At 33.9% G+C, this 14276-nt stretch overlaps 1 protein-coding gene across 1 annotated transcript in view; it reads left to right on the top strand.

Moving 5' to 3' along the window:
- The window catches only part of TTC8 (tetratricopeptide repeat domain 8), a 29916-nt gene that overhangs the window by 11064 nt on the left and 4576 nt on the right, over positions 1 to 14276 (top strand). Inside the window, exons 4-11 of the mRNA XM_015824284.1 lie at positions 459 to 618; positions 1588 to 1677; positions 3006 to 3050; positions 5438 to 5523; positions 7332 to 7419; positions 8393 to 8503; positions 10631 to 10770; positions 12855 to 13029. Coding sequence (XP_015679770.1) covers positions 459 to 618; positions 1588 to 1677; positions 3006 to 3050; positions 5438 to 5523; positions 7332 to 7419; positions 8393 to 8503; positions 10631 to 10770; positions 12855 to 13029 — 895 coding nt within the window. The remainder of the gene's footprint in view (positions 1 to 458; positions 619 to 1587; positions 1678 to 3005; positions 3051 to 5437; positions 5524 to 7331; positions 7420 to 8392; positions 8504 to 10630; positions 10771 to 12854; positions 13030 to 14276) is intronic.

Below are 14276 nucleotides of genomic sequence, written 5' to 3'. Positions count from 1 at the left end.
TTTTTTGGGATTAGTATTTTTATCTGGTTGTTAGCCGCCCTGAGTCCGCAAGGAGAAGGGCGGGATATAAATTAAATAAATAAATAAATAAATATATTCAAAGCCCAAAATGTTCTATAGACAAATAAATTTGGGAAACCATTACAAGCAGTAAAAGTGTGAACAAAAATAGCAATACAAAAAGAGGTATCACATTGTAAAAGATAACATAGATGATCTTCCTCAAAATAATAAGAATTATGTAAGTGCCGTTTAATGGGGTAATGAATAAATCCTATAGAAGTGTCTACTTAATAATGATAAATGTAATTGAGTAATAATGATAAATGTAATTGAGTTAATGCACATGTATCTATACTAAATAGTTCCATATGTACACTTTTTGCTTTTGCAAATAGCAATAAACGCTTCTGTTTATCATTTTATCATGATACTCTTCCATCTTTGGATCATTTCAGGCCAGTGACACAAACAGGGCGACCCTTGACAGGTTTTGTACGTCCTGGCACACAGGCTGGGAGACCAGGTAGCATTGAACAAGCCTTAAAGACTCCAAGAACTGCTCACACTGCCCGTCCCATGACTAGTGCTTCAGGGAGATATGTCAGGCTTGGAACAGTAAGGATCCTTTGTTTGTACTCTAGGAAATTGGAACTACATGTATACAGGATAGAAGGACTATTGGTGTTTTTCTTCCCCTACTCTTTTTTCTCCCTGCTATGTTAATAACTTATTAAAACTAACAGCATTTTTATGTCTGTTTACATGATTGCACTTTTGAAAAATATGTGTAATCTGTATAATACTAATAGGCTTTGCTCATTATTGTTTAAACCAATGAAGATCAAATGTTCCACAAAATACACAAACATCCATTTATGCATGGTAATGAGTTAAAAATACAGTTTAGTATTATAGTCCTGTAAGCCCCACTGAATTTATCAATGCTTTATATCATATATATTTGATTAATAAATAAATAAATAAATATTATGCATTCACGATTGCCTTTTGTGGAATTTTCAAGCATGTAATAGTCTTTTGTACAGTTTCGTATCTGCCCTGCATGCTACAGATAACAAATGATATGTTCCATATTTTCATTTATTATTTCCATTTTATTGTCCTCATTATTATGTTCATTACTGGTGTTCTTAATATTTGTAATAACTTTAAAAATTTTTTAGTAACTTTTCATTCCACCCAAGGACCTTTGTTATTGGGTAGCTTAGACATGTTAACAATAGAAGAAAAATGTGAAGCGAATAAATATTTTTTTTTAAAAAAAGGGAGATTCCTATTGATTTCACTTTACTGGGGGCTGTCTGAGTTATATGACTCTGGACGGGCACTGGCGAACGAGTTTTCTGTTAAGCTCTATTGCCGCTGTTGTTGCTGAGGAGTGGGTGAAAGACTAGTTGACTCAACTCTAGGAGCAGTGACAAGAGCTGGGAATTGTGCAAGTGTCACAATTTATTCTCATGAATTATTTTTTATAGGCACCATATTGATTTCTCAGAATTGTACATTGTATTGCCAGTTATATTTCAAACATGGTATGTAATTTGATGCTTTTCCCCACTACAGGCCTCGATGCTCACTAATCCTGAGGGTCCTTTCATAAATGTATCCAAACTGAACTTAAGTAATTATGCTCAAAAACCAAAGTTGGCAAAGGTATGTGCTTGTTTAATATACCATTCTTGATTTGTTTATTTTAAATCATCTGTTAATTAAAACATGTTAATAGCTTTTGTGTTTTTACTATTTTTTTTTTCAAGAGAGGCACAAATTCAGTATAGTGTAATTTCTCAGCCACAATAAAGCAATTTTCAGCCCCTGAGTAAAAAGATGCATGCAGTCGGCACCAAGCCTCTCAGAGCCTCCCCTATACGCCTGAGACACCCTGTACTTCTTACTTTACCTTGCTGCCTCTCCACTCAGGAATGAAAATCCTCCCTGCCAAAATCCAAGCAATATTTTCAGCCCCTGAATGAGGAAAGACATTGGCATGCGGCCTGTACCGGGCCTCTCAGGACCTCCCCTACACCCCTGAGACACCCTGTACTTCTTACTTTATTGTTTCTCCAGTCAGGACTGAAAATCCCACTTTGATTTCAATTCCCTTTCATTTCCAGAGGCTGGGTGAAAGAGCTCCCCACTGAAGGATTTCAGCTCCATGCCTACTTAAAGGATTTCAGCTCTGTGCAAACAGGCATGGAAGATTTCAGTTCCATGAAAGCAAGCATGGAGCCAAAAATCCTCCTGCAGGGAACTTTTTCAGGCAGCCTCCAAAGATGAGAGTGTATACTCTTGGCAGGTGGCAGCAGCTTGCAACCTTCTCTACCTGTTCCCCCATTGATTTTCTGGGAAAGCTGGCAGAGAGGATTGCAAATGGTGATCACATGATTATGGGCACTCAACCCATTGTATATTGATGATTATCTGTATTTACAATGCGATCAGTTGTTCAAAGCAAAGGTTGATCTTCCAAGATAATTTTCAGAGCATCCAACTTTTCAGCAATGAACGCCCTCCCCCCCCCCAATCCTTCTTTGATAGGTACAGTAACTGCAACACATAAAAGATACCCCATTTCCCTGGCTTTCTCCCAGAATTTAGAATAGAATGATGTGTCAGCCTCTGTCAACTAATTGGTTGCTTGGTTTTAGGTTTATAAACTCTATTTTCCTTTGGGCTGCTTATATTTTGGTTTTTGTATTTGTATTTTTCTCCTTTTAATTGTAAACTGCCTCAAGTCATTGGGAATCACATGTTCTATAAATTGTAATTAATTAATTTTAAGTGTAAGATTAAGAATTCTTGCCTAACAAGGCAGTAACATTACATAGATTTTTGAAATGTGAATTCTTTATTGCATTCAATATTTTTACTAAATCTGCTTTTAATTTTAAATGAGCTAATAAAATACTTATTTCTAATTAATTGTAAGTAGATCTTATTTGCCTCCAATTTGATGACATATTTTAAATTTGTTTTAATAGGCTTTGTTTGAATACATTTTTCATCATGAGAGTGATGTTAAGAATGTAAGTACCGGTATATTTATTTTTAAAAGGTTAATGTTCTTTCCATTTTTATTTTGAGCGTGAGATAAATATTTAACAGTTGAAGAAAACTACCAGTAATGCCACCTAGGGCAGGCTTATTTATTTAATACAGGATAATGGTGTTGCATTTTCTTACTTCAGAAAAATATATAATTTTTTGCTTTTGGTTGAATTCAGTTATTTCATGTTAAATAATTTAAACTTAATAATTTATTTTTCAAATAATTTTGGTTTCCCCCAAAAAACATAGTGGTCAGTTGAAATCAACAGATGGTTTCTGAAATCAAATGGTTTTTGAAAACACTTGCCATTTCTTTTTTAAAAATACTGATTGATTGATTGATTGATTGCCATCAAATCAGTGTCAGTTCTTAGCAAACATGTGGATAGATTTTCTCCATGATAATATGTCCTTAATCTTCAGCTTCAAGAAATATATTGATGTCTAAAAGAGGTTTTAAGGAAAACCATCTGTGTAAAATATTAAAATAAAAGCAGGAACACCGAATGATTATTATTTCCAAACTGGAAAAAAATATATGAACATGTAGCTCACTGCATATAGAAATATATACTTTTGTTTTGCTAAGGAAGGCATAGTATGGAGAAATTTACATTGAAAAATATATAGAGGATGATAGAAGCTATATGAATGAACAAGGCTCTAAAATGAGATTGTAATGTTCAACATGGAAATTTTCACATTTTTCTGAAGTACCAAAATAGGATACTTTGGACTCCTCCAATAGATTTTGCAATTAAGTACTTCAGTTATGCAAGCAAAATATTCTGAAGAAATACCAACCTACCATTCTTGTTTTTCCTTCCTACTGTAGATTTATGGAGGGTTGGGTGTCAGATTTAGGCAATAATGAGATGTTGATACAGCACATACAATACTGTAATTATTCCTTCTCCCATCATTGCAGTGTATTGGAGTTCTAAAGTGGAAATTGGAAGCCATTTGTATCTTGAAAAGCTTTGGAATTTACTGGGTTCAAGGGTAAATTAAATCTGACAAACTGTCTTGGCCTATAAATATGGTGAGAGACTTCAGTCTCCAAATGAATATACCTGAACGTTAAACAGTTGTAATCAGTATTACAACTGAATAATAACTTAAAATGTTGATCACAAAGAAGAATTAGAATTATTACACCTTTGTCCTATATGAAGGAGTTAGTGTTGCTTCATTGGTGTGCTGAAGATGTCTTTTTTTTTTCTTGACATTTGCCAAGAAATACAAGTGGCTTTTATCTGCAGTTGAGAAAAGGCCTTAGCATAAATGTTTTTCTATATCTGCAGTTTGGGACTTGTTTTTTGTTGCTTTGTGGATATTCAGAACAGTGATTAATAGTTTATTCATGCAGAAAATAAGGGTTAGATTGCCTGCACATTATAGCTTTATGTGTTCATATCATCTGCATATAAGCTCCTGCTAACTCCTTCCTTGTTTCTTTTTGTTGAAAATTAATTCTGCACTACTAACTTTTAATTTCTATGTAATTGCTGTTAGGAATAATACTGAGAACTAGCATTCATTCTTTCCATTCTGATTCTTAACCGTGTAGAAATAATCTAATTGCTAAAATATCCAAATATGACATTGAAAAGTATATTGATACCCGATGTGATCAAATGCTAGTTAAGTCATTGAAAGTGACCTCACAGCCTTATCAGTATGTTAGTCTCTCCCTTGTTCCCCAATTGCCATCTAGGATTTTAATTCATGGCATCATTCAGATTTCTTGAAGCTTTTCTCAAAATGATTTATTGTATTAAAAAAGTAGCTCATTTATCTAAACTGTTGTAAGTTTGCTTTTCATTAAGGATATGCCTTATTTATATAAACAGAGGAAGCTATAGTGAATTATGGATGTGATGTGTTCCTTTGTGAAGAATTGGAGCATATGAGGGATTAGGGAAGTATTTATGTCTTTGCACAGAATGCTGAACTTGCAATTAACTGCACAAAATTTGTGTAAACCATTTCAGTATTCAAATATGCATGCACCAAATGATTGGAATGATCCAATTTAAGAAGAATCCAACCCTAACAGGAATGAATATTAAAAATGGAGAAGATAATTCATTGTTTGAGTTAAATTATATAGATGGTAGAGGGTTTTGAGCAATTTTTTTAAGTGCTTTTATCAAGAAAACTGCCAGGTTTGAATAGGTTAAAATTATGCCATCAAGGATTCGTTTGCCATTTCAACTCATGAGGCAAAATACAAAAGGGGAAAGTCTAGTATATTTATCTGATTTAATCTTATAATTTTTTTGCAACCTGCTAAACATAAATTGTATATGTTTTTTCCTCTCAAAATTGAAGGTGACCTTTGTAAATTTGCTTCCCTTTCAAGGCTTTAGATTTGGCAGCATATGCCACACAGCATGCCCAATTCAAGGACTGGTGGTGGAAAGTGCAAATTGGGAAGTGTTATTACAGGTAAACTGTCCATTTTGAAATCTGCAACTTCAAGCTTGCTTCTTTGGTGGTACCCTCATATTATGAACATATGCTGTCCGTTTGAGAAGGACTTTTAGGCAGACCTTCAAAACGTACATTTAATTGGGAAATTAGCTCAATAGGACTAGAGACAGTCTTCAAAACCTACAAAAAAGGAAGTAAATCAATATTTGCTTCAGTTAAAATACAGTGTTTCATTTAACAATCTTTCCTGTGATAAAATTAAAGACAGTGAAATTTTTATCCCATCCAGAACTACTACTTTTATGGTTTTTGAAGTTTGAAATACCAAACATAACATTTAAATCTTGTATTGAACATGGTGTACAGTATATGATAGCAGAGGACTTAAGAAAGCAGTTGCTAATTTAAAAATGTACCAAAGGGGAAACAAAGTATTACCAGTTGAACTTGAATAAAGAACATTTGGTATTACAAGGATCTTTCAAAGAAAACACATTTTAAAAAGGCAAACTGCTTACAAATCCATTGCCTTATAAATAAACCAAATTCTTCTTTGAATGTTATTTTTATCCTTTATGATTATGGCAGTACGAAGCTGTTCTCAAAAAAATTAAACAAGGTCAGTTATGGTTAATATTTGGATAGTAGAGTACCAGAATTCCTGGGATTAGGAACATTTTTAAATCATTTTTAAAACATTTTTTTTAAAAAAACCTTGGTGGAAGAACTGAATTTTTATCCCATCCAAATTTTATCTCATATATGAATTTGATAAATGTTCCCTCCACCGTTCATCTAAATAATTAATAAAAGTATTGAAGAACACAGAATCCAAGATTGAACCATATGGTATTCACTTTATATTTCTTAATAGTTGGATGAACAAACACTAATGAGCGCTATTTGAATGGGATGTTCAAGCAAATTATCTTCTATCCAGCCCATACTTTGCTAACTTGCTAATTAGACTGCCTTGGGGTACTTAAGGGTACCTTAAGTGATTTGCTGAAGGTTGGCTATTCTGTAGTTTACTAAATTCCCTCCTTTAAAAAAAAAAAGTTGAGGACAGTGTTTGCCATCTCAGTTGTCTAGCACTTAACCCATTTCACAGGATTTCTCTCTATAGAAAGACCATCAGCACGTTTTTCAATATTCTATGATGTAATTTGTCTGACCCTGGAATTTTAACTCATTCATATATTGTAATTTTATATGTATGTATGTATGATGTATGTATGTATGTGTAGTCTTCAATTTACAACAGTTCATTTAGTGACCATTCAAAGTTACAGTGGAACTGAAAAAAGTGACTTATGACCGTTTTTCAGTTACGACCTTTGCAGCATCCCCATGATCATGTGATCAAAATTCAGATGCTTGGCAACTGGTTCATATTTATGACTGTTGCACTGTCCCAGGGTCATGTGATCACTTTTTGTGAAATTATTAAATTTAATTCACACACACACACACACAAATATATATTTCAATCAGTTGCAAGTTTTTATACTGCCCTTTCATTTTACTCTTCATAATTGTTTGATGTAACATGTTTCCTTTGTAGAAAAAAAACTGAGCTAAAAATAGGAATTATATCATTCTGCATTTTCTTCATTGAGTAGCTACTTTCATTTTATTTGGAACATAATAAAAGACATTTATCTTATCTCATTTTGATATTTAGCCTTTCTAATTTCATTTTTACAAGTCAAGTAAATTGTAGAATACATCTTCTCATTTTTAGTGGTTTGCAATATAATTATGGTAAAATGTAGCCCATTTCCTATTGGTTCTAACTTACTTTTCATTATAAATTTGTCTAGACTAGGATTATACCGTGAAGCAGAAACACAGTTTAAGTCAGCTCTCAGGCAACAAGATATGGTAGATACAGTACTGTACTTGGCAAAAGTAAGTTGGCATTTGTAATTTAAAAAATCATTATTTTAGACAAATGATCTAGAACTCTTGGATTATAATTTAAGTTTTTGTAAGCTAGTTAAAATAGTTAGAATTTCAGTTGCTAATTCTTTTTTAATATCTATAGGGAAGGGTAATTTGGAAGCTTTTTCTACCGCTGTTTGCAACACCTGGGTAAATCTAGTTTTAGAATGTTATTGCATTGCCTGTCCAGCTGTGATACTGGCTGCAGTAGAAATGTTTCTGTATTGTTTCCCCCACCCACCCACTCCTTGTATATGCAATGACCAAGATGCTAGGTATCTAACATCAGTCTCCTGAAGAAATTGGTTTTAATACAAACCTTTCCAAATTCTTGAACAAATTAAAAAAAAACAGCTGATAGACTACCTTGTAATCTCTCTTTACAAATGACTATAGAATACAGCTAAAAGTCAATATATATATATATTGGTGGGCAGTACCTATCCTTATATTTAGTAACCAGCATTTTCCAGCTGGCATCAGCAAGTGCCTTTGACAAGACTATACTGCTGTCCTGTCACATTTGAAAGTTCATTGCTTGCCGTGTCCTGCTGAAGGCCTAACAGAGAAGCCCGCTATCCTAGAAAAAAAATGTAATAGATGGTTTCATGAGCTGGAATGAATGAACTAGTTGTGCAGAGGGATACAAAACACTATTTTAGAAAAGTAAAAACAGTATTTTAGAGGAGTAAAAAGAATGGTGGTATTTTTTAAAACCACGATGTTGTGGCATTATCTGAATTTTGTCCTGGAACATATGTAGAGGCAGTGCCAAAATGTGGAGAGTAGTTTTCTAGACTTAAATGTAGCTGTGCATAGAATTAATACATGCATAGAATTAATACATGTATATATGATTCAGTTGGCAGCTAATTTTCATGGCTATAGTTATTGTAAAAAATTTTAACATTGATGGAGCTACACCCATGTATTTGCCCAGGTATATTCCCGCTTGGATCAGCCTTTGACAGCTTTAAATGTTTTCAAACGAGGTTTAGAACAATTTCCTGGAGAAGTTTCCCTCCTTTGTGGCATGGCCAGGATTCATGAGGTATGCAAATCAAGTTTTTCTCCTACATCAAGAGGATAATTGATGAGTAAGCCCTCAAACAGTTTTTGTTTAAATTCCAGTACCTAGATGTGCAAATAATTTGCTAAGGAGGCAGAATGGGGAAACAACTTTAAGACTAGGCTTGTGGCTTCTTTGTCCTAAAATATAAGAATAGGAGAGCTGACCTATTCTCCAGCTTTAGCAATGTCTCCATCTAGTATTTCTAAAACTGTTGTAATAGCTCTAGGTTTAGAATCTAAATATCAAGGACTGAAATTTGGTATCTTTTAGTTTATCGCTGAGTTATAGCTCTTCTAGCTTCCACTGAAGTAGATGCTTAGACAAAGAAATCATTACCAGATCTTTTTCTAGTATTCATTGTTTCAAGCAATAAAGACATGAAGAATCTAATGAACAAGTTGATTTTTTTGCAGCTTGCTAATGATTTCATGGGTATTGGGAGAATGGAGGGCTTGCATGTACATTAGTAAGAATTTACTGCACTGTACAATTATTTCAAGGATTGCAAAATGGTTAAGAGAATCCTTGTGTGGGGGACATGAACTGTTGGATTGGCACCAGGGGAATTTGGGTTCTAGTCTGTCAGCCATTGAAACTCCCTGAGTGACTTTCTCTCTTAGCCCAAACTACTTCACAAGATATTGTCGTGGAGCAAAATAGGAGGAGGAAGTATTGCAAAAAGGCAAGATTTAAATATAACAAACAAGTATATAGAATTTATTTTTTTAGAGAAGCCTTATTCAAATTTTTTTGAAATGAAGTCATTTTTAAATATGATAAATAGCATGTGCAAATCACGTTTAAGTTGAGTACTGTTTATTACCGCAGTTAGAGTTGAAATGGAAATTTAGAAAGCCTCCATTCAATGCTTTTCAGTTAAAGCTTTTTAATCCAGAAAAGTTTGCCTTTCCACAGATATATGAACTTCAATATTTTCTACTCATTAGAGCCCCCAGACTTTGGGACTGGGAAGCACTTAGACTTTTCAGAGAACATTATGAGTGTGCTTAAAAACAACTGCCAAATGGCATGGTCAGTCACAAAATATCTGTTTCCTAATAAACTAAAAGAAATGTAACTTCTCAAGAAATCTAATACAGTTGTAGTCTTAAGTTCTCAAATCACGATAAAAAGCTGACAGATGCATGCATTCAGATACAGTACACTTTTCTGTGACTGGAAGTCTGTTCATGTTTTACTGATGTCCTCTTTCCTAAGCTAAGCGAGTGTAGGATTGTATCTTTAGAGCTTAGAGGCCTGCTATGTGTTCTTCTGTGGGAAATAAATCTTTTAAAAATCTTTTGATAACAACTGACAGAGAAAATTATATAAACAAGCAGAAAAGGTTGTTTCTTTGCTGAAGAAAACTGATAACTGTTATGTAGTACTGTTTTACCCAACAGCAGTCCATAAACAGAAGTAGGAAATAACCAAAAACATATGGCTACTTACTGTAAGCTAGAAAAAATGGTTAACATATAAAATAAAAATTATAATTATGTGATAAATACATATATGTACATCTTTTCAAGTATATTTTTCTTATTCAATAAAATTAGCAGAGATGTATTTTTTTCACCCTAATTAGTTTTGAAGGGTGTTTTCAGAACCAGAGATGTTAAATTCCAAAGAAATTTCAAGTTTTCTTTCTCAATTACATTGCAATTCATTCAGTACAGTTCCAAAATTTCACCCAGATATGTTTGATGCAGCAGATATTTGAGAATTGTAATAAAAGCTGCCGTTTTTTAGTCCAACATTTTTGTACAATGCTGTTTGATGAGGACTGTGGGTAGGCAATATGTTATATTCAGTCTAAATAGAACAAGAAAGTTAAAACCTAAACCATTAGTGAAAAACTGATCTGAAAATGTTTTGTCCAAAGAATTACAAAATGATAATATATGAGAAGCATTTATAAGATAATATGCAAGCTTGTAGTACTACAGAGCTACTGATAATTTGAGTTTTATTTTATATTGTATAATCTCAGAACATTATTCATGTAATTACTATAATATTCCTTAATATTTAAGGAATCACAACACTTTGTTTTTATTAATCTTGTGTAACTTAAAATACTTTTGTCTTTTCATCTGTTCATAGGAAATGAACAACATTTCTACAGCTGCAGAATACTATAAAGATGTCTTAAAACAAGATAATACCCATGTGGAAGCCATTGCATGCATTGCAAGTAATCATTTTTACTCTGACCAGCCAGAAATAGCTTTACGTTTTTATAGGTAAGAAGATACTGAATATATATATTATTTTTGAAATAGTGAAACAGAATAAAAATAAAAGCCCAAAATAGATGGATATGTGAAAAATATGTTAAATCATATACTAACTCAATGGGTTGTTTGTCCAATTTAAGAATTATAACCCTGATAGGAATCTAGAAAGAAACTACAGCCTAATTTTTGTACATCCATAACAGGTGTTTGTAAAAATATTTAAAAGGGAATCTTGAGTTGCTTCTACATATCTACTAGTTCTGTTCCACAGTCTCAAGGTAGCCTAAAACAGATTTATGATTTCCATCTTTTCCACCAGCTTTGAAAACCCTGGGAACACATGAACTGATTTGTGATCTGTCCTCAACCAATTAATCAGACAACATAAAAGTGGTATTCAAACATTCACCCATCCACCTATATTTTTACTTTGGCTTATTTGCCAAGAGATTTTTCCCATCAAATTTGTTGGAAGGACTACAAAGCTATTAAAGGACTATTCTTCTCTTGCTTTTGAATATTACTGTATTAGAAAGACCTAACATGTGGGAAAGCGGGAAAGACAGACAGACAGACACACACACACACACACAAAATATAGTTTTACTACAATGCTTCATGTATTTCTGATAATATCTCCTGAGAATGTGGCAAACATATTTTCTGTTGATTTTTTTTCAGAAGTATATATTTTCTTGTCCAGAGTAAATATTTGCTCTCTAAATAATGTATTTTATCTACATCTAGATGGAGAGCTTCTCTGTATTCATTTCTCAGTTACAGAAGTTAGCTATTTGTACTAATGTCCCTGACTTTATAGAACAAGAATTACTCAGACTAGCTCGACTGCACAGCCTAAGAAGAAAATTAAAAAGAAAAGTGTTTTATTATATCTGTCAGGTAGTCAAAAGCTATGAACATGTAAGGGTATAATAATGGGTTAGTCTTTAAGGTACTACATATTGTTTTGAACAGCTATTTCCTTTATAGTAAAGTGCTTTTTTAGAGGGCTAAATTTGATTGTTATAGTCCAGGGGTCCCCAACCTCTGGGCCGTGGCCCACTACCAAGCCTTGAGCCTTTTGGAACCAGGCCATGAAGGAGTGTGCATGCACTCTCCTGCCACTTGCACGGAACCATCCCCTTTCTCCCCCCCCCACTGGTCCGCAAATCAAGAAAGTTTGGAGAACTCTGTTCTAGTCAACATTCTCGGGGGGGAAGGAGAGAAAATGCTGAAAATGAGAATATAAGAACTATTGCACCCTGATTTCTTCTTATATTCAGTGAGATATACAGAGATAATGCCCCCTGAATTTTTTTTCCCTAGTCCAGGAGAGGTAACACTTGTGAAAAGACACACTGTATGGATTCTTACTATGGATTGTAATTTGTGATATTAAATGAGATGGGGAAGGAGTCGGGCTGCTGCAACAACTGCCATGCCATGTAATATACTATATAGAACTCACCTTTTTTAGCTTACCTGAAAGGTGGCAGCCTTCTTGAGCTAGGATGCTAAGAATGGTCAGATCTTGAGATTACTTTATTGAGAGACTTCAAGGAATGCTTAGGTTGTAGTCTGCTTTGAAGGGAGACCAGCCTAAGCAATGAATGCCATATAGATCAAGTAACAGCTATAGTGACAAAAAATGCAAGTCTGAATGTGTTTACCCCCTCCCTCACTTTATATTAGTGTGAACTAAAGAGTGGCCTGACACATTTACTCAAACTGGTTTCTTGGAATGGGCTCAAGCCATGCTTGTTATCATTGCCTTGATAGCAACGCTTCCTCCTGTCTTTCAAGGTCATTCTCTATTCCCACTACGGTAGGCTGGAGTGGAAAATCAAAGCTATCCTTGAACAGGCAGGACTGTACCGTTCCCAAGAAAACTTCATGGATATCTCAATGAAGTCAGCAAGAATCAAGCTACTGAATGAGGAGAACTGAAGTGTGTGTGTGTGTGTGTGTGTGTGTGTGTGTGTGTGTGTGTGTGTGTGTGTGTGTGTGTAATTTTGCATGAGGACAAGGAACTTTCAAGAAGCATGCTCCAAAAATACAAATTGACTTATTTACTTTTTATGTTGAACTAGGCGGCTCCTGCAGATGGGCATTTATAACAGCCAACTCTTTAACAATCTAGGCCTCTGCTGTTTCTATGCCCAGCAATATGACATGATTCTCACTTCATTTGAACGTGCACTATCTCTAGCAGAAAGTGAGGAACAAGCTGCAGATGTGTGGTACAACTTGGGACATGTAGCTGTGGTAAGAGTAATGTTTGTTAAGAATACTTTGATGAAATATTTATGCAGAAATGATTAAACGGTAGCCTAGAAAGTGTTAGTGGCCTATAACCTACTTATCAACTATCAAAAAGATGTAAGAAGAAATGTTTTTGCATGCTGCATATCACAATACATTTATTTCCTTTTGAAGAAGATAGAAAAAGTCTCAATGGAGGGTTCTTATACAATATGTTGCTGAAAGGGAGACTGATGTAGCTTACCTGAAAATTTTCCAAACAAAACTTTCATAGCATGTACATTTCAAGGGCATGGAGAAGCAACCTTTGAGAGAAAGTCTTGGTTCTGTTTAATATGAGATAAAGTGACTTCTGAAAATTTCCTTATAAAAATATATTTTATTTCTGTGTATTGATAATTGAAGTGTTAATCATAAGACTGAAAAATGAAAGTAGGCTAACATGAGGATTTTAATACTGATCCAATAAAATTCCCATGATAATTTGCTGATTAATAAAAAAATACTAATTAAAAAAATAGTAAAGATTTGAGGATATTTCTCAGGAATGAGTAACCTGCAGTTTTAGTGACTCTTTTTATTGCAGCCCCCAAAACTCACCAAGAGGGCAAAATTTTTTGGCCCTGCTCATTCAAAGACACTCTAGGATCCCTTGCAACCCTCCAAGAGGCATGATGACAGTACCACAAAAGGGAAGGAAATATGAGAATCTGTATGTAAATAAACAAAATGCAGCCCGAACCAAAGGAAATATGTCCATTCCAGACTTACAGGAATTAGAATAGGATAGTTCTCTGCATGACTAGTTCTAGTGGTCTAATTTCTAAGTTAAATGCATGTTCACATCCTATAGCTATAAATTAATTCTGGCAGAAAGTGGTTGATCATTTGGTAATTTTGTCAAATACCTTTCATTTAAACTGAAATAATGCATGATATTGTCTCCTTTTTTATGCTTTCAAGAAATTTAACACAAGTTCTACTGAATCCAGTAAAAATTCCAGATAGTACAATACTGTTTTCTACAATGATAAAATTAGGAGTCACCTGTTTTGCAAAATGGGCAGCTATATACATTTGAAAAATAACTAAAAATGGAAGAATTATTTCCCTTTTTTACAGAAAAGGTTTGAATGGAAACCCTAACTATAAAAGTTGTTTTAAAACTCATATTGTCACAAACCTTGCCAAAATTACACTCCCATTGTATGGAACATCTTTACACTCTCTTGTGGGAAGTCAGAGCCCCT

The sequence above is a fragment of the Protobothrops mucrosquamatus genome, unplaced genomic scaffold (assembly GCF_001527695.2).
Source record: "Protobothrops mucrosquamatus isolate PMUCROS unplaced genomic scaffold, P.Mucros_1.0 scaffold2181, whole genome shotgun sequence".
NCBI lineage: Eukaryota > Metazoa > Chordata > Lepidosauria > Squamata > Viperidae > Protobothrops > Protobothrops mucrosquamatus.
The sequence above is the reverse complement of the archived record's forward strand: the minus strand, read 5'-3'. Positions and strand labels throughout refer to the sequence as shown.